Consider the following 27937-nt stretch of genomic DNA (forward strand, 5'->3'; position numbering starts at 1 on the left):
TTCTATATGTATCTCATGAGATCAGTTAAGACTGATTCTCAGATAAGTGTGTATCGCATTGCAGCTTGTAAATGCATAAAACGCAGTGAGTTAAATTTATTTTTTAAAAAAATATCGTTGTTTAATGCTGATTTTAATAGTACCTTTTCAGTGAATTTATTGTACTTCATTTATTATCAAGTTAAAAAAAACACTTTTGAATTCATTAGATTCAAACAAGGGCCACTCTACTACATAATAATAAATTCTAGATCCTTTTTAGAAAGAGGGAAAAATGTTCACATCTGTCAGGTGGGCAGAAGTGTATGACTTCTGTACAAGCTACATTGTAAATCCTTGTTTATGACCTTTTCTTTTGCAATGGATGAAGAAAACTCTTCTGGAATTCTGTTCAGTGACTTCCGAAGCAGGCATCTGTAAACTTGATTCAAGGTGTATACACTGAAAAGCAGACTGCCATTTAATAATGGAAAACAGAAAACGTTAGCTTCTAGTAATGGCAATGGCTTCTTCACAGTCAATCAGGCCTTACTAAGGCCTAGCAGACTTAATGGCCATCACAGCACCAACCTCACTTACCCATTTTTATTTTCTTTTGCAAACCTAATATTTCACATATACATATTTTACATGTTGAAATTATTACTATTCCAAATGCTCTCATTTGAATACAGGCATGGTCTCTATATTTTATATAAACATGTCTTTATTCAACTTTTCATTCTAAAGCTGTTTGATGTCCCAACTGCACATGAAAAAGGTTCCCCTGGTGTTGCATAAGAAAAAGTGTCTTAGTCCAGAGGTTCTTGTTTTATTCGAATGACCGAGGATGAACGAGATGTCCTTCTGAGTTCTCGCTTAAGTACATATTCACTGAATTGGGAAGAGTCCACTCCTCCTCCACACGAGCCAACAATTTCAAATCCTCTTTGTTGCAATCTCTCAAGTACCTACAAAACATAAAAAGTACAAACAGCTGCCTAAGTGCAAAAAATGTCATTCAGAAATCATAAATTAATCCCAGTTCCACTATTATTAAAATGTATCTCTGAAATGCTTCTCTACAGCTGATATTCAAAGCATGATACAATATTATTCATACGATTGTTAATTCTGAATGAATGAATCTTCTGAATTCTAATGGAAAATAAGAAACATAAAGTGATTATGCCATAGCCTTATTTTTAACCAAAGTATTTACATACATCATTTTTAATTTTTTAAAATTAAAAACTAGAATCAAAGAATGAAATCTTATAGAGATAAATGCAATATACCTTAGAAGAAACACAACTCAAATGAATAGTATCGAGAATACATGGGCTTGGTAATGTTTCTTGTAAAAACATTCTGTTTGGTCAAGCACTAACCTTGTACAGTGCCCATTTCTGATCAACTCATTTTAAGAAAATTCATGACTAAAACAAGTTAAGAGAAAGATGGTAAGGAAATTAGAAAGTTAAGACCTATAAAGAAAGGTACAAGGGGTCAACTTATTTTCCAAAGGACCAGAAGGCAAGACAAGAAACAATGGATGGAAATTAATCAAGGAGAGAAGCCACCTGAAATTAAGGAGAAACATCCTAACAGTGAGACAATTAACCAGTGGAACAACTTGCCTTCAGAAGTTGTGGAGATTTTTAAGAAAAAACTGGATAACCACCTATCTGAAATTATATAGGGTCTCCTGCTTCAGCAGGAAGTTGAGCTAGAAGACCTCTCAGGTCCCTTCCAGCTCTATTCTGATTGAAAGTCAATACTTATAGCCTTGAAAAAGGCTATGGACTATGAATAGTTGAAAAAACGCCAGGACCTATTTGTTTCTCTTGTTCTCGAGTACAAGACATGAAATAATGTATTTAAGTTTCAAGAAAGACCATTCTGATTTATAGTTAAAAAACAAGAAAGGCACTTTAACATGAAATTATTCAGATGATAAGCTCTTCATTGAGTATGTTCGAGAAGTTATACGTGCATCTGTTTGTAGATTTTATTTTAATTCTTGCATTGAGCAATAGGTTACATTTCATGTTATAAATGGCCCTTAACAACTTCATTATACTGTTTCACCCATTTATTTAGGCATAATGTACTTTAATTATATTGTATAAGCTTAAAGAGGGCAAAAGAATAAATAAAAAAAATAAAGACACAAAAGGCAAGATCAAAGTCAAAACTATGTGAAGGGGAATTTTGGTAATACATCCTCTTGTACTTCTGATTATCTTTGTCTACCTCTACCTAGATATTTATGCTCTATTTTTAATATTTAATATTAAACATAGAAGATTTTTGTTTCTCTCTGTTCAGGTGTTTTCATCTGTTGTTTTTAATTAATCTCAATTCTTTTCATACAAACAATATTCCAAATGTCTAAATCTGCCTTGCTCTGTAATGTGTCATATGTCAGATATGCTTAAATCTGGTTAAACTTTGTTATGAATATAGATTAAAAGGAAAAAAAGAAAAAAAGCTAATACATTGATTACATACCTGAACTGAATTGAGGTGACAATATCCATTTAATGGAAATCTGATGACATGCGTTGAGTCATGATTCCAACCTGCATTGACTGAATTGCACATCACGTCACCAATTTCTGGGAAAACCTCTTCTATTAAAGATTTATCTCCACTTAAAGTAATTCTTTCTCCAAGATCCGGAGCAACACGTACAACCAAGCACTCACAAGATTTCGAAAACCGGCCTGTCTCCCGATCCTGTTTCCATCTTTCCATTTCCCCTAACATGGGCTGAAGCTGAAAATACTTTGCTTCTTCATATAACAAACTGTAATCCTGAAAGATACATGATATTTAGTAACACAGTACAAAAACAAAATTCTCATTACGTAGTATCTGAGCAGGTATTTGCTTTAGTACAGTAGACTAAGGGCCAATAGCAGCTTATGGAGAACTCTACATTAATATATGCTAAATTTTTGGATTGCTAACAAAGAGTTAAAGGGAGACTGTATAACTATTTCGAGTTAATTAGCTCTCATCAGCCAGCCATACCCTTCTGAGATTCGAACTTGGGCTGCTTGCACTTAGGCAGTTGCGTTGACCACTAGGCCACAGGTTCTTTCTCACTTTGTCAGCTGTATCAGGGAGGGAAGAGACAGGGGAGGAGATATGTCTTGACTGGTTTTTTGATGCACCTGTCTGCCCAAATGTGGGAAGCAGAAATCTTTTGCCTGTATCAGCCCAATCTAGGGCTATCCACAGGCAGCAGTCGCTACTGCAACATCATTTATACGTTAAATTTTTGGATTGCTAACAAAGAGTTAAAGGGAGATTGGTATAGCTATTTTGAGCTAATTAGATTTCTTCTTCCCATATTTGGGCCAACAGGGTGCATAAAAAAACACTCAAGACACACATACACACACACACACACACACGGTATGTTATTATTCACTACACTATGTTACATTATTTACACACATACACATATATACATTTCCATATTTTATTGTCATTTATCTCATGGAGATATATTTTATCTTTACATTTGATCATATGAAGGGAAAGAAAATATTGGAGATATTGGAGTGAAGAATCTACCCCAGGGGTCCCAACCCAGGGGCAGCAGCCCACTTTACTGGGCCGTGGCCTATTTGGAATCAGCTGTGTGAGTGGCTGGCCGGAGCGTGCATGCAGTTCAACTTGTGTGAGCAGCAGGCTGGTGGGAACATGTGCGCATGTATACTGGCCCGCCACTCATGGAATTCAAGCGCTCGCACAACTCAGTTCCCTTCCCCCCCCCAGCTGAGCCACCAAGCCGCAAACTAAGTCAAAAACTGGGTAAGGTCCAGCCCAGAGGGAAGCGTGGCAAATTTCTGACTTAGTCTCAACTGAGCAGGAAGGCTGAGATTACCCACCAGTGGATTCTCCACTCATCATGCTGAAGAATCAAATGTGAGATGTTATTAATAAATATTAATAAAAATTGACATACAATTATTCTGTAGTTTAGATCCTCAAGAAATATGTGAAACCTTAGAGATATATTGTGAACAGCAAGATTGTGAGACTCATTTTGAAAGCATTAAAATGAAGTGTATTCATTGCTAATAGCTGCCATAAATTGGTTAAGAAATAAAGTATAGTTGAGGATCATACATTCCCTAGATGGCTTGTTTTTGTCTCAGTAAATATTTTTCTGTATACGGTATGTAATGTAGTGTGATACTCTAAGCAAGCTATTCACAAACAAACTTAAATGTGCTAACTAGAAATAAAGCTAAATGATATTTTTAAAAAATCTGATGGTGGAGATTAACAGTAAATTACTAATTGAGGAGAACCAGTTTGGTATAGTAGTTAAGGCACCAGGCTAGAAAACAGGAGATTTTGAGTTTTAGTCCCATCCTAGGCACAAAGCCACCTGGGTGATCTTCAGCCAATACATACATTCTGAACCCTAGGAAGAAAATTATCCACTTCTGAAAATCTTGGCAAGAAAATTGCAAGAACTAATTCAGGTTAAAGCCAAGAGTCATTTTTTTCCACCTCTGTGTTTAAGAAGATGCTGGATAGTTAAATTTAATTAAAAATAATCAAATGAAATATTGAGTTTAGGATTGGATTTGATAGCCAAAACAATCTCTTCAACTCTAGGATTTTAAGTTTAAATTTGTGATTTTTCCATCTTTGGAAGAACTTTAATTTAGAACACTGAGTCATGTAGTTCCTTCAGATTAGATTCAGAATCAGAACAGACTTCAGATCAGATTATTCTTATTCAGTCACAGGATTGTTGTGAACTATGGAAGGGAAAAGAATATCATATGCAAATTGCACTGCCTGAAGAAAAGTTGGGTATATATGCATATATCTATGATTTCCTGAATCATGTTATAATATTGATTCAAATACAGTAGGTCACATTAATAAGCAAACCACAGATATGGTTTAAATAAAGCATTTGTATTAAAATTGGATTACATGAAATGTAAATCCATGAAAGGTCTAGTGGTTCACATCAAAGACTCATTATACTCTGCAGTTTGTTTCCAATAATAAGCCCAAGAAGACCGCAAAGTGATAAACATAAAAACAGCAGCCTTTTTCCATTATTGCCCACCAGAAGTTGGTATTCAGAAAACATGGTTTGGCAAAAGATAACCAGGCTGCATCTTCTTCAGCCTTTCCTCCTCCACTGCCAATGTTCCAGTGTTGCAGCACCCTTGCCCCTCAATGCTATTAGCACCCTTGCCTTCCTTTGCTTTTCTTTCCTCTCTTCAAATGCCAATATCCTGGATTTTTTTCCACTACCTTCAACTGAATGTGCCCCAAAAGAAGCAATCCCATCTTGTTCTACATACAAAGAAAAACAGCCCATTAAGTTTCATTAAGGGCAGACCAAGATGTCTGAAACAGGCATGTTTGGGTTGAGGCACAGCTACCCAAAGGCAGTATACATTTGGCATAACCATACTTTTAAAATTAGAAGTTGAATATTGCTTTGATAATTTCAAATATTCATTTTATTGATCTATACTTTACCAAAACCAAACAAAGCAATTATTCCCCAAGTGTTTTACAATTGTTTACTAGTGTTACTCAAACAATTGCTTCATAATTCTTCTGTTGTTATGAAGAAGATGACAATAAATACAATTCACCTTGAAATCATCCGGTATGAGTAACTTTGAAGTTCGTAGAAAATTCAAAATATATCTGAACATTTGGCCATCTCTGTCGATGAAGTAGTGCTGCTTCAGGCTATCCAAAACAATGGGCTCTGTGCCATCAAATAACCTCCCAATTCTGAAAATAAAACAGAAATCAAGACCCGCATAAATTTGCCATCAGCACACATAGCCATTAGTAAGAAATAAATCCTATTATACTAATGGTTTGATTTCATAGTGTTGCAATGTCTAATCAGCTGGTTACAATGAAAACAGAGCAACAAGGGTATCATCTCTCTTTTTATAGTTTCTTAAAGCTGGTCTGGGAATAAACCAATTGAGTTAAGTGGGAGGTTTGTTTGGGGAAATATACATAGGATTGTACAATAAAACATTTGCTATTAGTCGATGAAGACCTATCAATTTTAAGGACCCTTAACCATTTCCTTTAGTTAAAATATATTGCAACATTCAGGACAGAGATTACAATAGTCTTCTCTGCATCTAAATAATCCAAAATTTAACTCCTGAAATTATTTTTGTTATACTCAAAATGTTTACTTTTGCATTCTTAAAATTTGACAAAAAACTTCAAATTAATCAAAGGCTTTTAAGTAAATGATCATAAGAAGATGGTTTTTTTAATGGATCACTAACTGCTAGCAAAGAATAGGAATAAATAAGGGGGGGAATCTACCTATAAGATTGCTAGGAGCAACCATGAGCTGTGATGACGCAGTGGTCAGAATGCAGTACTGCAGGCTAACTCTGCTCACATTGCCAGGAGTTTTGAGTCCTTCGATCCTAATTGGCTCAGCCTTCCATCCTTCCGAGGTTGGTAAAATGAGGACGCAGATTCTTGGAAGCAATATGCTGAATCTGTAAACCGCTTAGAGAGGGCTGTAAAGCACTGTGAAGCGGTTTATAAGTCTAAGTGCTATTGCTATGAGGCATGGCACATAATCAAGCAATCAAATCTTAGTGGAAAGGAATAAAAACTTGAGTCCCCCAATTTATAGCAATTTTAACTTGTTATAAATGTCCTTGACTTGGGGATTAGTCAATTTGGTCAACTTTGAGTGATTTGATACTAATATTCAGGATGCTAAAATACAAAAGTAATTATGAAGGTTACCGATATACTGGTGAATGATTTAGCAAATGGTAAATATAATTCAATTTAAGTAAATATAAAGTGATATACCCTGAGGCAAAACAAATGTAATTTCACATATAAACTGCCAAGCTCTGATGTAACTGTATTTAACAAATAAATATTTTGGCTTAGTTTATGGTAGCTGTGAAAAAGGCAAAATCCCATAATTAGGAATATTAAATATTTTATTATTTTAAATATAATAAATTAAATATTAAATATTTTTAAAAATCAGCATTAGGAAAAGGTTTAAAATTAAAATGTCCTCATAGAAATCTGACACATCTGCAACCTTAATACTGTGTAAGTTCTGATTGTCAGATCTGAGAAAGGATGTAACAAAACTAGTAAAAATACAGGCTTTCTGGGCTCCATTTTTCTATTATGCCTAGCTAATCAGGTATAGAAACATTTGTTGTTTGTTGCGAAGTCATGTCCGACCCATCGTGACCCCATGGACAACGTTCCTTCAGGCCTTCCTGTCTTCTACCATCTTCTGGAGTCCATTTAAGTTCATGCCTACTGCTTCAGTGACTCCATCCAGCCACTTCATTCTCTGTCGTCCCCTTCTTCTATTGGCCTCAATCTTTCCCAGCATTAGACTCTTCTCCAGTGAGTCCTTCCTTCTCATTAGGTGGCCAAAGTACTTGAGTTTCAACTTCAGGATCTGGCCTTCTAAAGAGCAGTCAGGGTTGATCTCCTCTAGGACTGACCGGTTTGATCGCCTTGCAGTCCAGGGGACTTGCAGGAGTCTTCTCCAGCACCATAATTCAAAGGCCTCAATTCTTTTGCACTCAGCCTTTCTTATGGTCCAACTTTCACAGCCATACATTGCAACTGGGAAAACCATGGCCTTGACTATACGTACTTTTGTTGGCAGGGTGATGTCTCTGCTTTTTAGTATGCTATCTAAATTTGCCATAGCTTTCCTCCCCAGGAGCAAGCGTCTTTTAATTTCTTGGCTGCAGTCCCCATCTGTGGTGATCTTGGAGCCCAGGAAGATAAAATCTGTCACTACCTCCATTTCTTCCCCCTCTATTTGCCAGGAATTGAGAGGGCCGGATGCCATGATCTTGGTTTTCTAGTTTCAAGCCAACTTTTGCACTCTCCTTCTTTACCCGCATCAAGAGGCTCTTTAGTTCCTCTTCACTTTCTGCCATTAGAGTGGTATCATCTGCATATGTTAGGTTGTTGATATTTCTCCCGGCAATCTTGATTCCAACTTTTGATTATCTAGCTCTGCCTTTCTCATGATGTGCTCTGCATATACTGTAAGTTAAATAGGCAGCGCGATAGAATACAGCTTTGCCGGACTCCTTTCCCAATTTTGAACCAATCAGTGGTTCCGTGTCCAGTTCTCACTGTTGCTTCTTGGCCCACATATAGGTTTCTCAAGAGACAAATAAGATGGTCTGGTACTCCCATCTCTTTAAGAACTTGCCACAATTTGTTGTGATCCACACAATCAAAGGCTTTAGCATAGTCAATGAAGCAGAAGTAGATGTTTTTCTGGAACTCCCTAGCTTTCTCCATGATCCAGCATATGTTGGCAATTTTATCTCTAGTTCCTCTGCCTCTTCGAAATCCTGCCTATACTTCTGGTAGTTCTCGATCCACATACTGCTGGAGTCTAGCTTGTAGGATTTTAAGCATAACTTTACTTGTATGTGAAATGAGTGCAATGGTGCGATAGTTTGAACATTCTTTGGCATTGCCTTTCTTTGGAATTGGAATGTAAACTGACCTTTTCCAATCCTGTGGCCACTGTTGAGTTTTCCAAATTTGCTGGCAAATTGAGTGTAGCACTTTTACTGCATCGTCTTTTAAGCTTTTGAATAGCTTAGCTGGAATACTGTCACCTCCACTAGCTTTGTTGTTGCTCAGCTTTCCTAAGGCCCATTTCACTTCACATTCTAGGATGTCTGGCTCGAAGTCAGTGACCACCCCATTGTGGTTATCAGGGACATTAAGCTCGTTCTTGTATAGTTCTTCTGTGTAATTTTGCCACTTCTTCTTAATCTCTTCTGCCTCTGTTAGGTCCCTGCCATTTTGGTCCTTTATCATGCCCATCTTTACATGAAATGTTCCCTTCATATCTCCAATTTTCTTGAAGTGATCTCTGGTTCTCTCTATTCTATTGTTTTCTTCTATTTCTTTGCACTGTTCATTTAAGAGGGCATTCTTATCTCTTCTAGGGGACACACTTTCCTGCGCTAAAGGATTTTTATCCTCCCATACCCAGAACCACCAATGACAGCTGCTTCATAAGAAAATATTTAAAAATACGTTAGAACAATTTAGCCTAATTTAAAGATCACCGCCTTCTTTATAATTTGCTATTTTAAAAGCATGTAATATAATTCAAAGAAATTGACTGTCATGAATTATTACTTATTTACAAAATTAATAAAAAAAACCAAACTGTTGATGTTGTTCCCTGCTCTGTTCTCTAACATCAAGGATAGATTATCCCTGTCTTTTTGCTAGGTATATGAACCCATTTATAAATACAAATAGTCCTCCATCATTTTTTTCCTCCAATAATGGCTAGGGTGCCTATGTGAAACCTAAGAGAATTATTGGAAGAAAAGATGATTCTCAATCTGGTGATTTGCAGCATGTCGCTGTCACATTTTATTTTTTTAATTATATATTTGGAAAAAGAGTGAAATGGGAGAATGTACAGGCATCTCAAAAAGTATAAGCTCAGTAGCATCCTTCTGCATGTGGAATGTCATCTGAAATCAGAATATAACATTTTGGGCAAAAATAAAATGTATGAATCTATTTGTTTTCTATAAATATCAAACATTTTTTTAAAAAGGTCATATATCATGCCTGCTGCTTCTTTTATTACCCACTGCCCTACCTTTAAAACATAAGATTATCCAATGTTCTGACCCGTGTATGTGCTTCTTCGGGCATTTTCTATGTATATTTCTCATTTAGGTCATTTTCAGTAGTCATCAACTAAAGTAAGGAGAAGTAGCGGAAAATATAAAGTGAATGACTGTATTTTCAAACCATCTGTCTTTACTTTGTGGAATCACTGACCTTCTATTGAACTTCCTAAACATCTATTTTGATTTTCATGCTAGAAAGGGTGCAAGTAAAAAGTACTAAATGGTAAGTAGAATAGATTTTATTTAAAAGGTCCAATTTCATTATTTAAAATACAATATAAACAAATTAGGAAGATTTTACTAACTACTACTAATCCTAGTAAAAGTGCTTTTTTGATATGATTAACAAAAATCAATTTACTTCTTTTCATTTTATTTTAAAAGGCAGTTACTGAACACATAAGAACTCTAGTCTGTGACCATGATAAACTCTATCTATTGTACAATATAGGAAAATTTATTCTAGTTTTTTAAAATGAATTTGAAGTCAACATTTGATTGACTTCGGTGTATATGTGTTACGTAGATATACTGTATATTACATATATATATATATATGTTTTCTGAGGTTTTCGTGGGTGTTTGTATGTAGGTCTTTGGTTATTCGAGTTTTCTCCCGCGTAAAATTGGAAGTGTCTTGGCGACGTTTCGACGAAGTCCCATTCGTCATCTTCAGGCTGGTGTTTTTGGCTTCGTGCTTCTAGGAGTAATGTGTGATCGCAGCTGTTTCTTCCTTTTAACTGCCAGTGGGGTTTGAACTGATTGGGTGGGAGGTTGGCTGTGTTCTGATTGGGTGGAGGTGTGTTCTGATTGGTTAAGGAGCTTGGCTGTGCTCTGATTGGATGGGGGGTTGGCTGTGCTCTGATTGGATGGGGGAGTGTTCTGTTTGGATGGGGGCTTTGTTGTGCTCAGGTTAGTCTGAGTTGCAGGAGCATTTGAGATGGTGAGCTTCTTTACTGTTGTTTGGCTTCGTGTTCGTGGTCGTGCCACATCTTTATGGTGGGTGTCAGTTTGCTTCATGTATGGATTGGAGAGGTTTAAAGTGGCTAATGATGCAGCTGTGGACTGGCTTCTAGTTTGTGGTCGTGCCTCATCATCTGTGTGGGTTTGGGTTTGCTTTTTGCGTGGATGTGTGGTGGTGACATCCTGTGTGGTTTTCGTGAGTGTGGGTCTGGTGTCATTCTTTGTGTTAGGGATTCGTTTGCCAATAAGGGCGGGTCTCCAAATGGCTGAGCTCCTCTGTGCATTTTCAGCAACATAGTCCCAATGGAGTTTCCTGCTGTTAGCAGAGTGAAGGACTACTAGGAAATAGTAAACTTGCTCAATTTTGTTGCCATTTATCCTCCAGGAGTAGCTCTTGGGCCTTTTGGCAAAGGTCATGTTTTTGGTTTTCTGATAATTGAGTACTTGCTGGTCTTCCTTGCAATACTGTGCTAATGTTCTCAATGCTCTTTTAAGGCCAACAGATGTTCCTGAAAACATTACTGCATCATCTGCATAAGATAAAACAGAGATGTGTCTTCCAGCAAAAAAAATTTTTTTTTGGGGGGGGGTAAAGGTTTGTGTTGAGGAAAAACCAACTTCACCCACTCTTAGATTGGGAGGCCCTACTCATAGTTATTCTTGTGGCTTACCTCTGCTTTTTGCAATGTGCTCTAAGTGGACTGTTCTTGAAGAAATTTAGCAACTGCAGTTGGTCCACAAAGCATTCTTGATAAGCCCATGCAATACTACTGTATAAACTGCACTGGCTTCTAATAATTTTCTAGGTAGAATTCAAAGTTTTGCTTGTCTCCTCCAAATTTATCTTTCATATTACAAAATTATTAGTAACAAGCTTACAAATTTTAAAATAACACAATTTCATTGGAAATAAAACACCAAAATCCAATGCTCTTTAAATTCATATTTTAAATGGGAAAGATGAGTTTGCTCAATGTTATATGGGTTTTAGCTTGAAACTTGACTTCTATTAAAGTCAAAAAAAATGGTGTTTCATTGCCTAGCAATGTAACAACCCTAACCCTAGCCTTAATCTTCTTTTAAAATGCTGCAGCTTGCAAAATACTCTTGTCCCAGAACAATCGCTTTGAGTTTACCATTACAGCTCATCATTTTATTTCTTTCCACCTTGATGCTTGTAATCAGTCCATCCCCAAATTCTTAAAATGTTCTTGTTCCAGACCCTTTTTCCTAGCCATTACACAATTTCCCCTACAGCAGGGGTGTCAAACTACCGGCCCGTGGGCCAGCAGCGTCATGGTGAAACCGTACCCACCCCATTGCCAGCAATGGAAAAAAAGTCACAATACGTCACGACACATCATGTAACGTTGCCAGTTTGACACCCCTGCCCTACTGAATGTCAGATGAAAACAAAGCTTTGTCTTTAGACTTCCTTTAGATGGTCTTATGCAAATGTGGTGTAAAAAAAATTAAAAAGAACACGCAGGTTTCATACAATGATCTGGAACCATCATGATAGTCTGTATCTAGCATATGTTTACTTATTTTATTAGTAAGCCTGCTCAAAATTCCTGCTTCGATTCAACAGGATCCTGGGGGTCTTCCAGAGTCTCTCCCACCCCTGAGGAACCCTGTGATCCTTACTTGGGACTCCAATCACTTAACAACTCATGCAATTGCTTAACAACCACAACTAGGTGTGCCAGGATTGTGATAACTGAATGAAGATTTAATGTTTAGCCGTGATAAATTTTCTTATACATTTTCAGTTCAAGAAGAAAGAGGCAGCCCACATCCATTATTTTGTTAACTTCTACTTGAGTTCTTATCAAGTTATTCTCACATTAATATTATTTGATTTTTGTAATGAATTATTTAGCATTCCCCATTAAAGCAACACCTTCTATAGAGCACAACTCTTGATGTAAGGGCCTTACTGTGTTTCCCCAAAATTAAGACCCATCCAGAAAATAAGTCCTAGTTTGATTTTTTGGGGTGGGCCTAATAAGCCCTACCCGAAAAATAAGCTCGGGGGGGCATGGCCAGCACAAGAGGCAGCAAGCATGCAGGGGCCGATGGTGTCCGGCAGCAACTGTAGCTCACCAGCCTCTTGGTGCAGTGCAGTTAAGTCCGAGCACAGAGGCAAAGGCGGGAGGAGGGAAGCGATCTGGATGTGCTGCGCAGCCGTCTGGCTCATGGGAGGCTTGCATGGCAGCATCAGCTGTAGGTGGAAGCAGAGGCACAGGGAGAGGCAGGTGATCCTGACATGCCATGCAGCTGTCTGCCCTGGCGCAGCTGCAAGCAAGCTAAGAGACGATGGGACTGAGTGGGTGGTGTGTCGTGTCGTCTCCTCCCCCCCTCCCATGCCTGCCTGGCTCTGCCATGCACTGTTTGCCCAGAGGGAGACTGGAAGCTTTGTTTGCTTGCAAACAAAGTCATTCATTCCGTTTCCAAGCATCCCATTTGCAAGCAGATGAAACTTCCAGTCTCCATCATTTCTCCGTTCTGGCGAAAAGTGTTTGGGTGCCTATGAGGCACTTGGAAATGGAGCGATTCTCTCAGTTTCCAAGTGCCCCATAGGCGCCCAAACACTTTTTGCCCAGATGGAGACTGGAAGTTTCGTCTGCTTGCAAAAAGGAAGTGTGTGGCAGGCAGAAGGAAGCGGCAAGGGAGGTTTGGGCCGCCTTGTCCTTTGGCTTCCCCCACCTGTCCACAACGCTGTCCTCCTCACCTGAAAGTGCGGGTTCCACTGGCACTGCCCTTGCCTCACGAGCGTCTGCCCTGGGAAGCCCTGTAAGCCGCTGTGGCCACGGGCAAGCAGACAGTAGGAGGGACCGGGCAGGCAGCCACAAAGATCAGACATCCCCTGAAAATAAGCCCTAATGTATCTTTTAGTTAAAAAAAAAAAAAGTAAGACCCGGTCTTATTTTCGGGGAAACACAGCATCAACGTTTCCATCTCCTACCGTTCACAGAATTCAGTATAAATCCCTCATGATCAAGCTTACCATGCTTTAGCCAAATCAATTTTTCTTAGTCCTTAAGAAGTGCAAACCACCTGGTGCTGGTAATTCATCACTTATATAATTCATACCACAATTTCAAAAACTAATTTCCACTGACACCATTTGCCCAATCAATAATTTATTTATGTGTTCACCCCCTTTGGAGTATTGAAGAATGTTAGTTTTCACTAGCCATCAGCTTCTTAAGACTCCTTCCTAAACACTGGGAGCCTATGATGATTTGTCCTCATATATATTAGCAGGAAGAAATAATTGTTACTAGGCTCCCTAAATATTAGAGGTTTTGTCACATCCACAATACATGCTCTGCTCTGGCAGAGACAATAATACTGACAGAACAGAATATCTGTCGCTCAAGGTTGAACTGTGGGGTACTTAGTGCTTTCTGAGCTTAGTTGTTTTCTTGCAGATGTTTCATTTACAATTAAGGTAATATCATCAGAGCTAGTACAGAGTGGGGTTTGCTCTCCTTTTATATATTGGTGGCTTGCCCTGTCAAAGTTGGTGGGAATGGTCTTGGAGGTTCTTTGATTGGGCTGTTGTTTACTATTATCTTGTTTGGCTGTTCCTTGATTGGGTTATTGTTTGCTTTTTGACAGCATGGTTCCTGAACTGATGAGCTCAGTGATGCATTATTATTTTTAATCCTGGCAGTGAACAATCAACTATCTTAACTCTGGGAAAACAGTTGAATACCTTCTGCCTTTCAGGAATTGTTTTCCTATTTATGTTCTGCAAAGTTCATTTTTCTTTTCTGGAAGGTTCACAGCTTGTTTCTTCTGTGAAGATCTTAAAACTGTGTGTTAGAATGAACATTATAATCAATAATGTTCATTCTCAGTCATGTTCTATGGCCTGCTGCCATGACAGGCTTTCTACAATTTTCCCAAGATTTCAAATGAATGGAAATTCTATTCCTCAGGCCTGCAGGGAAGTTCTTTACTTACTTCCCCTCTCCCAACTTCTTCTTTGTTTCCCTTATACTAATACCTATTCCCTATCCAGATCGATTCTATTTCTCACCAACAACCATTACAGATGTTCCCGACTTACAACAACAGTTGGGACCACAATTTCCATTGCTAAACAAGATAGTGGTTAAGTGAGCCGTGTCTAATTTTACTTTTTGTCATGATTAAACAAATTACTGCAGTTGCAAATCTGGTTTCCCCCATTGGCTTTACTTATTGAATGTTGACCAGAAAAGTCGTTAATGGCAATCATGTGACTCCAGGATCCTGCAACTATTTTAAATATATGCCAGTTGGCAGGAAACCAAATTTTGATCATGTTACCTTGGGGATGCTGTGATAGCCATAAGTAAAAGGGCCATTTGTAAGTCACTTTTTTCAGTGCCACAATAACCTTGAATGGTCACTAAACAAATGGTTGTATGTCAAGGACGAGCTGAATTCACTACAATAAGATAAAAGCTCAACTGTGAGCTCACACATCTAGCAAAACAAACGTCTAAGAGCAAACTCTCATTATTCCATTCTATCCAAACTGCATTAGGAAACAGGTCTGTGAAAAATATTCCTTATACATCTGCCATTCTATTTTAGCACAAAACACACACACACACACACACTTTAGAATGTGGAAACATGCAACATTTTACCACACATAACTATGGCCAGCCTGCATTTTTTATCCAAGCCTATGTTAAACTGTAGAGAATAAAACTTCAAATAACAACAACTATTGTACTAGTGATAGCATTTGTTGATAACAAAGACGTTTTATTCAATATTTTCACATATAGAAAATTGTTATTGTTAATTCAATTATGTTGTCCAACTTCTTTCTACTTTCCAGGACTATGCAAAAGTAGTTATTTCATTATAAAGCCTCTTCTTGTTTAAATTATGCTTTGATGCTTCTTCCCTTCTTTGTACCTCATCCTCCTTTCTCAAAAGGTCACTTTCTCACACATGCCTGCATTTGTTTAACATTTGTTACTGAACTTCTAAGCAGATTCATGATGAAATTGATAATTTTTGTCAGCTTCACTGTGGCTCAAGGCAGAAAACAGTTATGCAGTTATAGAACAATAAACTATTCACAAAATTAACAAAATTGGAGATCAGAAAAGTTTAAATAATGAATTTAAAAATATTAATGAAATAAATGGATTGGTCCCCTTGACATTCTTTTGCATCCTAGATGTTTCAAAATAAGGACACATTTCCCCCAAATAATGATTCATACCAAACATGACTGGAAATATGAGTAATAATAGAAAAATGTTTAACACCACTATGAATTTCACTCCGAACATAGTGAATGGCTGTTTCTACTAAACTATTCTTACAACTATCAACAAGTCAGAGAGAAAGGTTATCAGATCCGCTGCTAATGGGAACCAGGAATAGGAACTAAGAAGATTATCATGCCTCTTAACCCAGTCTTTTAAACAAAGGCCTAGGGATAAAACCTTCATTTGAACACCTTATTCTACTTTTTTAGCACCCTATATCAATATAATGGTTTTCTCTATTTTTCTTTTGGTCCACTGAAGTCATTCCAAAAACTTAAAACATATCTTGGAATCATATTTTAATGAATCAGTTTTGTTACTCTGAATGCAAAATACTCCACACTTCATTATTAAATAATCTGCAAATCCCATTTTGTATTTAAACATATTTTTCTGAGTTATATGTTAGTATTAATCTAAAAGTATAATGAATAATTGGTTCTGCCATTCATAAGAAATCTAGTGACAGTTTTCAAAATCACAGTGTGGGTGAAACGAACCACAGCAGCAACGCATGACTATCTGCAGATCATGTGACTACTGTGCATAAAGACTGGTCTGATGAAGAAGTAGGCGAGTGTTTGAAAAAGTTAGAGAGAGATGACAAACATGATAGAACAACAACAAAACTATAGGGGAAGCACCTGTTGGATTACGGTTATCAGGCCTGCAGAAACAAATTTCTTCCACCTTTCTATGCTGCCTGGCTTGGTCTGGCCTGATTACCCAAGTAGAGAAGAGGGTTGGTTTCTCAAGCTGGAAAATTTTCTCAAGAGGGAAGAAAGAGAACCAGTAAAAAGCTGCTTCTATACCTATACCTAAGGCTGGAAACTGTTGCTGAGAGCACAGGAGAGCAACTGCAAATTGCTGCTACAGAAAAATTTACCTTCTTGGTTATGCATTTTATTTTGAATGTTATTTTGAGTTCATAGTTTGGACTGCTGAGACTTCAAAGAGTCCAGTATTTGCTTTCTGTTACTCGCTAGCCAGCTTTCTCCTGTTCAGTTTACAAAGGTCTTTGCTGGGCACCTAAAGAGGCAGGCAGCCTCTCATTCACAAAATTGTCAGGCTTCCAGCTTCCTCCATTATAAAAACAAAACAAAAACTGAAAGAGAATTTTGCCCCTAAACATTGTCTATAAAAGATGCCTCATTTGAAAATAACTTATTTGCTGAACTTCCTGTTCTATCACCTTACTCTTCCTTCCAATAAATGTTATTCACAAGTTCTAAATGTTTTATTTTTTGGATAATTTTTTTCCCTATCCATATTGCTAAAAGCAAAGTCCAACAGATTTTTAAAGTTGCCTATTTTGTATAGATTTATTTAATTAAACTTTTTGATATATTAATAATTTCATAGCTGTTCTTCATTATTGTTCAGAAAATAACAAATAATCTGTGAAACGGAATTTAAGAATGCTGATGTCTGTGTTACATTTTATAAAGCAAATGGATACGAAAACAAAATGTTCATGATTTATGAAAGACTAAATCACTAAAACTAAAAAAGCCAGTATAATGTAGTGGTTATAAGTAACTCTGGATTAAATGTGGAGATAGTAGACCTACTATAAACCATGAAACCTGGAGACACCAGACCTACTATAAATCAATGAACTTTAATTCAATCACTTTCTCAGCCTAACCTATTGTGTTGAATTCTTGTGATGCTATAATAAGCCATTATGTACATTCCCTTGAACTTTGGAAGAAAGGTGGCATGTAAGTATAATAAATGAATTAAATAAATAGCAAAGGAAAATAGTTTAATACTAATATAATCATGTTAAAATTACAACCGAAAAATGCTGTTTTTCCCCAAATGTGCTCTTTGGAATATCTAGGCATTCCTAATAAATGGTAAGCAATTTAGGGACAGAAAGCATAACTGCAATTACCATTCCTTCATTTCCTTTTCAGAAGACATCTGCTGTATAGCCTTCTTTAACAAAAATCTATTCTAAAGAAATCTAAATCTAAAGAAATAGTTGAAGTTTTCCTTCATATAACATTTTTGTAAAATGAACACTTTATATGGTTGCAACATAAAACCTTTTGTTTCTTTCTATTTTAAAATATGATAATGCCATCATAGGGCAAGGGCAAGAAATGAGTGTAATCCCAAACATTTTAGGTTAGCATGTACTCTGCCTAATACTAGTTTATCCCAATGTTTGTAATTCTTTCCTTACAAATCTAAGAATGATGTGGGAAGCTATCAAATTTTAACCTTGTCTCTTTCTTTTGAAATTAATCATTAAGATAGTGATACTTTTGATGAACTATCTCACACAAGGGCCTGAAGAAAATAGATTCAATAGATATACTTAAAGGATCATTTGTCAATTTAGTATTGACTATTTGGAGTGCTCTAAGAAAGGAAGAGAATTCATTTTTTTAATATAAGCTGTGAAGCCCTGAAGCATCATCTTAAGCTATTTAAAAATAAATCAATTTTCAGATGGGTAAAAAAGCCCAGAAAAGTCTTGATGAACCTGAATAAACCTGGATCTCTTTCTACTAATATGGCCAGGCAAGTTTAGAATCTACTTCTCAAGAGACATTGTGGGTGGGAAATGTTTGTTGCTACTGTTTAGAATTTGTGGTTATAGCTCCTGAACTGAAGCCATAAATTACTGTCTTAGTACCCAAAACATAATGTCTACTTGCACAAGAATATAAATTAATTACTACCTCTAACAAGAATAAAAGGAAAAGCAGTAGTGCAAACTAGATGTTTATGTATGAGGGAGGAAAATATTGCATCTTGTGATCATTTAAGTATTGTCCCTATATTCTGATAACTTCACAAAACAGCCATAACATTGTTCAGCCTTTTTTTTCTCAAATAATATTACAGCCTCTTTTAAATTATACCAGATGTGTATTTTGTGGCTGTGGAAAGGGAGATTTTACACTGACAGGAATATCTGCCCAATATAAATGTCTTGAGGAAAACTGTAGCAGAAGGAACACAAACAGCTTAACTACACTCATGGCTCAACTCATATGGTGGATATAAATAAAGTTGAGGACCTTCTACATCTGGGTTCCTAAATATATTTAAAAGAAGCAATGATGGGGCCACTTCTGAAGAAATCAAATCTGAACCCACAACATTAGTTATGTTAATTTGCTATTGTTTAGTTTGGTTTTTTTTACCCTGGCTGCTGGTTTGGGTGTTGTCTTTCTGTTTTTTCATGTGATTTTTCAAATATTGTTAGCTACTTTGAATCATGAATTTGAGAAGGTAGCCATATACATTTAATGAATAAACTAAATAAATAAACAAACAGGCCGATAGCCAATATTCCCTTTTTTGGCAAGGTGCTTCAGTGGGTAGTAGTCATTCAAATCCATTCTCTCTTGATAAAACTGATATATATATATTTAGATCCATCTCAGTACAATTGCAGGTTGGACTATGAAACAGAGACTGCCTTGGTCACGGCTACGAGATGACTTGTAGTGGAAAAACGGCAGGGCAAATATGACCCTGTTTGTCCATCTGGATCTCTTAATGGTTGTCAATATGATCAATCACAGTTATCATCCTGACAGGCTGTCAGGCGGGGCACTATATTACAGAGATTCCATTTCTATTTAGAAGGCTATTTCCAGAAACTGGTGCTAAGGTTTTAATTCTTCCTTATGGCAGCTGGATTATGGAGTGGCCCAGGACTTTGTTTATCCTCCATTCTTTTAAATGTCTATATGAAATTGCTGGAAAAAGTCATCCAGCAATATGAACCGAGGTGCCATTAATATGTAGATGACACCCAGCTCTACCCTTTCCTTTCATCTAACACAATTGAGGCATTTGGTGTTCTGAACTAGTGTATGGACAGGGAATGGACTGGATGACGGCCAATTAACTTAGACACAATCCAAGCAAGATGAAGCTATTTATGAGTGATGCATCTGTCCACTTGAGTCAGGCCTTGTCTGTCCTGGAGTGGTCCACACTCATCCTAAAGAAGCAGGTTGCAGTTTGGCAATGTTCCTAGATCCATCACTTGTCACTAGAGATCCAAGTGGCCATAGTGGCAAGGAGAGCCATTTACTAGCTGTAGTTAACTTAACAACTATAACCTTACTAGGAAAGGGATGGCCTCACAACAAGTTAGTCACACCCTGGTAACTTTTTGGTTAGACTATTACAATGTGTTGTATCTGAGGCTGCCTTCAAAAGGCAGTAACTTCATCACTTCAAAAGAAAACAGTTTTTAACATATGCTAGTTCTTCACTATTTATACTGGCTGCTCAAGCCATTCAAACATACTATTAATAAACTACAGCCCATACTAGACAATGACGCTGCACTTTCTCAGGGATTGGGTGCCAGGTCCATATTTGCATACAGGCAACCATTCACCCTGAGGCAAGTTTTCACAAGTAAAAAAGAAACGACAACATAGGAAGCAGACCCTGCCACAAACCCAAACCTGTCTCCACATCTAATTCAACAATATAATCAAAGGCCTCAACCATACATACAGTACAAATGCTTTTCCTCAAATGTGATACATACAATCATCTGAAAGCAATGTCCTTCCAGATTCTACATAGGACAAAGGGAGCAAACTTTGCACAAAACTGCAATAATAATGATCAAGAGTTTAACATCAGGACTCAGAACTAGGATAAAATAACAGGAGAGCATTTCAAACTTCCAGGATACTCTACTGCAGATTTCAGTATGTCAATTTTGAAAAAACGAGACAGCACCATTAAGCAAAGCATTGCTGCAGTTACAAGCATAAAAAGGTTTTGGACTATTTTAAAAGGTCTCAAAAAACACAATGTTTTCTTAAGATGTTACAATAATTGTAGATAATATTTATAATCTGTCTCACATGTTATCTGCATTTGGTCTTTCCCTAGCTTTCCCCAAGTCATCCCAATTTAAATTCTATGTCTACCACTCTATGCACCTGATGAAGTAAACTGCAGTTCACCAAAGCTTATTCTTTCCAATAAAATTTGTTAGTTGGAAAAAGGTGCTATTAGACTCCTCCTGGTTTTTTTTTGTAAAATCTTTAAGGAATTCAGTTCCTATTTTCACAATTCATTCCTCAAATATGGATTTCAGGAAATCTTTAAAAGGTGTTTGAAATTGGTAAAAATATTTTCCTAGGATACTGAGCCTGCAAGTTGAGTTAAATCACATACAGGAAGAAAGGCAAAAAGAGCCAGTTTGGTGTAGTACCAAACTGTAACAAATTGTAGTACCAAGGTAGAAACTGGGATTCCTGTCTTAGGCACAAAGCCAGGGGGTGACTTTGGGCCAGTCACTCTCTTTCAGCCCTAGGAACAGCACACCACTTCTGAAATCTTGCCAAAAAATAGCAGGACTTGTCCCAGCAATTGCCAGGAGGAAAAACTAACTACATGTTGAATAAAAATATAATGGATTGTTTACTAAATAAAAAAATGTTTTAAATGTCACACTTCAAAAGGCATATTTAATTGAATTATTAATATAGGATTATAATATTTATCACCTTATGAGAGTGACTGTAAATCTGAATTCAGAATGTTCTAACGTTTTCAAATGTCCTGCCGGCTTTCTCTTCTAGTGACAATACTTTTCTTTTGATATAGCACCAAATCCAGAGTATCTGGTTCAATCTTTTTTTCCCCTCTCCCTATAATATGAAGGTTACTCTTTCTCACAAAACATTATTCAGTTAGAACAGTCCAGTTCCTTTATCATCCAAGAATACAGTAGAGATGAGAAGCTGAGATCAATAGGTAAATAATTTCCTGATTCACTGACTAGGCTGTTGACATCAGAAACTAAACATGATATTCAAACCCATTAGCAACTAACTTTCACTTACCACAGATTCTATTTAATCAAACATTTAAATAGGACTCCAAGATCTCTCATATAATCCTCTCTGCAATCAATTGTATTCAATTTTTAATCTAGATTTATGGTGCAATGTATTGTCTTTCATTTTTTTCTATTTCAGTTTTTTCCAACTAAACTTATTTTAATTTCTGCCTATTTGCCTATTATTGGCTTGCTTTGTTACTAAAACTTTCCCTAACTGCAGGAATAACTTTTTTTGTTGCATAGCCGCCTTACAGATTTTCAATATATTCTGTAAGAGTTTGGGGGGGACAAACACTGTGTTCCTTGATCAGCGCCTTTTGCATATATTTTCTCCCCTTTGGTTGAAGGAAAGCATTTTATCAAAAGGGATTTGAATTGTCCAACTAGAATTTAAATGGCATCAAGATATTCAGTCTGATTTATCCCAATGTATGACAGTTTTTCTCTTTTTAAAACTATCAGTTGAAAAGCGTACCAAGATCTACAGACATCATCTCCCTAGCTTCTATTTTATTTTAAACTAAATACAGAGTTTTTCCAAACCTGATGCTATATGGACCAACTCTCACATCCAAACTAGTATGGCCACTGCTAAGAACCCAAGGAGTTATTTATTTATGCTAAAAGTTATATTCATTAGTAGGAAAAACTTGCAGTGGCAATTAAAATTTTGATCACCTTGAGTACTTTTTTTTTAAAGACAGGCTTAATTACTTTAAAATAACAGATTAAAATTTATATTAGATGATGCTCTCAAAAATGCACTCATAGAGAAATGTGCTGTCCTGGGCACATATATCAGCCTGCAGCAGCAGTCATATAAAAACCATGTGGGCCCTGCAAAAAGTGGCAACAACAATAGAAAAACTAAAAAGAGGAGGTGATTGATATGTAGTCATCAGTGCTACATATGATTAGATAAAGTTTTGATTGTTAAAACATCAGTTTGAAGAAAATGGCATCCAACCCAAAAGATCTTCATCTTTTCACAGTCCACTTTAACTAAGCACTTGTAAACAAATCCCTCAAAGAATAAACATTTCCAAACACAAAGCCAACAAAAAGGTGGACCAGAGCCAGCCAGAAATCTTCTGGAACTTGGCAGCTATATCCTGAAGCTTCAAACATGCCTGTGGGTGGCCAGGGGTGTTGGCTGCAAAGCTACCAAGTCTGTTTAGTACTACAATTATATACACATTGTACATTAAATTACTTAGCAACTATATAGCAATTTAGGAAATACCTGCATAAGATTTTTCATTTGGAAATGTACTGCATGCAGTTTAGAAATATTTCTCAGAATGAAATATTTAATTATTATGCTTCAAAATACTAAACAATTATGGCCAAAACCTGTATGTAGTATGTATTCTGCCTATTGACAGTAGCAGTATAAATATCTGCTATTCAACGTATCTATAGAGGTCATATCTTTTATAGAAACTCCATTTTAAAAGAAGCAGGTAGGGAGAAAAAATATCACAATTCTTTTATTTATATCTTTTAAAATATTAGGATTGAAACTCTGAAATATGATAAAAGGCACATGTGATGACTTCCTCACAAACAATGGCAAAGGAAGGGGAGAGGAGAATAATGAATGAGGAGTCATGAAGAAGCCAGAGTTGCCTTTACTTCAGTTTTAAATAAAAAAGCTGTATTAGCATCTGAGGTAGAATAATTGTGGGGACAAAACTGGAGATAAAAGTATTATATAAATTGTTCTGAGCTTTTCTAGAGAAAAGACAAAGAAATACAATGAATGAATAAATAATATATTGTGAAAGTAAGGTAAAATAATATTTGAGGCAGGAATAGGATAGAAAAGTGATAACACAGGATACTAGGTTTAGGAATATAAAAGCTAACACAATATGTAGCCAGGACAGAACTCAATATGCCTGTATTCAGAAATAAGAGCATATGTCAGTTACCATTCAGAACTTTTATATGTCATTAATATCTGAAAATATTCAGTCACTGCAATTCCCATCAGCAAAGCAGAACTTGCTATTTGAGTCAGTAATTGCTCCAGTCATTAGTTTCTAAAGAGGCGTTATAACTAGTTCTTAGTCAATGACTGCCTATTTTAGCAACCATTCAAACTTTGATGGTTCTGAAAAAGCAGTTTTACAATCAGTCCTAAAACTTATGATGATTGTAGCAACCTTGTTCTCACGAGATTGGTATTTGTGTGCTTCATAGCTGGCTTCCGCCAAGCAATAAGTCATGGTCACCATGCTATATAGTGTAAGGCAGGGGTTCCAACCAGGGTTGCGAGATGATATTCCATGGGGTGCGAAAACTTGGGTTTTCAAAATTATAGTGTATATGCATAATTCATTGCCATTATTTCAAACTTTTGTAAGGGTGCGAGAATATATCAGAAGCGTTCTAGGGGTGAGGGATATAGAAAAGGTTGGGAGCCACTGGTTTAAGGTAATTCACTTAACTGCAATAGAACTGATGTCATAAGTCTGCCACAGTCATGTAATGGTTCACTTAATGATCATTTTAGCAATAGAGTTGCTGGTCCCAACAATTGCAATTATTAAGTGAGGACTACCTGTATAATATAACTCCTTACCTATTTTAACATAGCTCTTCTCTATCAGTCATAGCTAAGATGACTTTTATAAAAATTTAATGCCAAAGAATATAGAGCTAAAATGTTAAATTTCTCTGAAAAGGGCAGAGACCAATTTGTGGAAACAGTGTAACACTTTTATTCCCAATTCTAATAATGATATTATATTTAACAAGACAAATATAGACATTTCAAAGATCAAACAAGAAATTTAAAACAAAATCACATTATATAGTTTTTTATAAAATGAAGGCATGTTAAACTGAATAATGCAACTAATGCTAGCAATTAAAATGTATGCTAACTGCTAGAAGGCATATTTGATGTACCCGACTGGACTGTGAAGGTAAGACAAAATGAAAACAACTTATATTGTGAAAAACCTTCCAAGATTTTGGTCGCAATAGGATAGAAGAAATAGAAAACTAACATAGCAAAATAGCCAATAGGGTTCTCTTAGTGAGCCAAATCATTACACATACCTTAACATTTATGCATATTTATTAGTTAGAAAAGAATTAAGTCGCTGTATACTTAGATGTATTATTATATAAGTATTATATATGATGTTATGTAGTTATATAATACATAGTATGTATTATGAATTTTTGTTAGACTGGATCACCCAAGAGAAACAATATACTCCAGCTGGACAAAATTTGAGTTTTTTAAACAGAATACTCCACTCTGCTGTTGCTTTATTATGTCAAGTATTTCAGGGACTTTTACTATTTTTTGTTTCTCCATTATATTATGCTCTCCCTACAAATTCTACAATTTTCACATTTTATAAAAGAAGTGGAAATAGTGCATTCTAAATCCAAATGCTAGAAATCTACAATCCTTCACCCAATCTGTCATCAACAGATTTTAATAATGTTTTCTGAAAATAAAAAAAAATGCAATATTTCTGCAGAAAAGAAAACCGATGCAAGGGAACATATTAATATATTTGGTTACTTCACAATTTGCTTTTATCTATCAAAGCTAAATAAACACTTGTAAATTAGCTACCCTCCGAATTAAAACAACAGAAATATGTAACAAGAATAGTCAGTCACAACAGGCACAGTTGATTTTGAGCAGAAGTAATATTACCGGCAATTCTCCTTTACTGACTGCCTCATTTAGTGACAGCTTACAGTTATGAAAGTGATGAACTTTACAACCAATCCTTGCATTTATGACCTTTGCAGGTCTGTAAAGTAAAGGAAAGCTGAAGTAAGTTTGTAAGTAAGTAGTCATGGTTTCACTTAGCCATCAATTTGTGAGCTATTTGAGAATCTGATGAAATAAGCAGTATTTAATTAATAATCTCTTTTTAATTCTTATCTTTTGATTACCGGAGACTATAATAGTTTGTGCTGTTAGCTAGAATAAGAGAACTGTTCCTCTTCCTTTTTGATGTTTTTTTTCCTTTTGCCTGAATGGTTTAAAAACTGTGTGCTGCTGGTATTACAAACTTGCTGCTTTTATTAGTTTTGTGGAGCCACACAGAAAAGTCTAGCAACTACCGTAATTATTTTGAGGCAACTTAGTCTAAAGAGTTCTGGAATAAAAAAGCTTCAAGCAGCATCTCTTTCTTGTTATAACTGACTGGATAGCTTTGATTTAGACAGCAAGAGGATGTTTTAGGGCAGGCCCTTGATTAATACATCTGTTGTCTGAAAAATCCAGACATCCATATGAAAAGAACAACAGTGCAAAAGGCACTTTATCGTAAAGTAGAATAATAAAATTATAGCATTCAAAACGAGGTCATTTAGTCCAACCCATTACTCAATGAAGGATCCACTATATCTGTAACAGATGAGCATCCAGCCTTTGTCTGAAGACTTACTATAAAAGAGAACTTACTGTATCATATGGTAGTCTGTTCCACTGGCTGATAGCTTGTACAGTTACAAAGGTCCTCCCAATACCTAGCTGAACTTGCTTCCTTATAATTTTAATCCACTGGTCTTGGCACTGTCCTTTGAGCAATGGAAAGTATGTCCACTCCCTCTTCTGTATACACATGTTCCTTAAGATATCTGAATTTATCACATTTTCCCTCAGTTCTTTTCAATAGGCTAATCATGCCTAAAGCCCTCAACTGTTCTCATAGCACTTGGTTGCCCGATCCTTAATCTTGGAAGGCCTCTGCTGAACTTGCTTTACTTAGTCACTATATTTTTTGCACTGTCCTCTGCATAAGACAGAGTTACATGGGAAAATGACTTCCTATGGTTTGGACTCTATGCTCTTGTTAGTGCACCCTAAAATACTATTTTGATTTTTTAACATTTGCATCATTAGTTATGATAAATATTAAGCAGCCTCCCATCAAAACATAATGGCACAGAAATGACACAAGTTATCAGGAGACATATTGAAAAAGTAATATAAGATATAACATGCAGTGATGTAATGCAGACAGATGATGCAAATTAAGTGGCTCTTAAGCAAAGAAACACTGTTGGGTTTCCTTTAGTAAAATGTTTTCCAACAACCAGTTTAAGGCACCCAGAAACTTGGGGTGCACTTTCAAGTGAAAAGATTTAATTCCAAATAAAGATTTAGCACAAAAGTTGAAAGAAAAAAGGGAACAAGTTAACATATCTTCTGGAAAAATGCAACATAGTCCTCAGAATTACCTTGATTCAGGATATTTAGTTAGTGTGGCCAAGCTGCTGGTGTACATGTGCCCACCCACATCAATATGAACCGGTGCATTGGATTTTGTGAGTTGTGCTGGTGTGGGGATGCCTTGATTGTTCAAAGGAGATGCAGGGGACCTAGTGATCAGAGGTCTTGACATATTGGGCCGACTGTCCTGTAAAAAGACACAAAGCATGTTAGGGATCTGATCTATTTTAGGAAAGCTAACTGTAATGTAATAGTAATGATAAAAAATAACAGTAATAAAATACCAAACACATTTAGGAGTGAATAAAACAAAAAGTTACCATTATTTTTTATCTTTAAATATAATTTTAATAACCATTTAGCTTTAAAATTTGAAATTTAGGTGCACTACAATTGTAACGTCTAATAGATATATATATATAGTGGTGTTTAAACCTACATGATGGTAAGGTAGTATTTTCAGGCTTTTGGCTAAAAACAAAAACTGATCAATGCTTTATTGCAGTCATTAAAATCTATTGATTTAACACCCCAGTTCAAAAATATATTTTCCAGGAAGGGGAAGAGGAAGCTGTTTGTTGTGCCCCAAACCCTTCTATCTCCTAAGCAGTTAGAATAGGTAAATACAAACCCTCAGCTCTTCCATTCTGCCAACTCTTCTCTTGAATTTCCAAGTCACATATCACGCAAAGAGTAGAGGAAACACCTGGACTAGCCAACTGTTCATGTACTGTAAAACATGGGGCACCGAAAGCCTTTGAGAAAGACATTTTCCATGTAAATATTATACAAATTGTGACAGATGCCCCTCTCTGCCCAAATAAGCCGCTATTCCCAGCAGCTTCCCCAAGAAATCTCCAAAAAGGAGCACCACAAGCAAATGCAGATGAAACAAACACCTGCGTCAAACTGGAAATGCAATGTCAGT

The 27937-nt window shown here is 36.4% G+C and overlaps 1 protein-coding gene across 1 annotated transcript; it reads right to left on the reverse strand.

Moving 5' to 3' along the window:
* KCTD1 (potassium channel tetramerization domain containing 1) lies at nucleotides 1-27660 on the reverse strand. The gene is made up of 5 exons (XM_029284734.1): nucleotides 27641-27660; nucleotides 27018-27196; nucleotides 5631-5775; nucleotides 2494-2799; nucleotides 1-950 (listed from the first exon to the last, which is right to left on the reverse strand). The coding sequence occupies exons 1-5, from the start codon at nucleotides 27653-27655 to the stop codon at nucleotides 792-794; spliced, it is 804 nt and encodes a 267-aa protein (XP_029140567.1). The 5' UTR covers nucleotides 27656-27660; the 3' UTR covers nucleotides 1-791.
* Between the last annotated feature and the right edge of the window lie 277 nt (nucleotides 27661-27937).

Source organism: Protobothrops mucrosquamatus, unplaced genomic scaffold (assembly GCF_001527695.2).
Source record: "Protobothrops mucrosquamatus isolate PMUCROS unplaced genomic scaffold, P.Mucros_1.0 scaffold877, whole genome shotgun sequence".
Taxonomy (NCBI): domain Eukaryota; kingdom Metazoa; phylum Chordata; class Lepidosauria; order Squamata; family Viperidae; genus Protobothrops; species Protobothrops mucrosquamatus.

Bases quoted from the DNA above. Each gene is read 5' to 3' on its own strand.
- KCTD1 (XM_029284734.1), bottom strand. The intron at 2,800-5,630 runs GTGAATTGTATT...TGTATCTTTCAG, and splicing joins TCATACCGGATGATTTCAAG to GATTACAGTTTGTTATATGA. The intron at 951-2,493 runs GTATGTAATCAA...TATGTTTTGTAG, and splicing joins GTCACCTCAATTCAGTTCAG to GTACTTGAGAGATTGCAACA.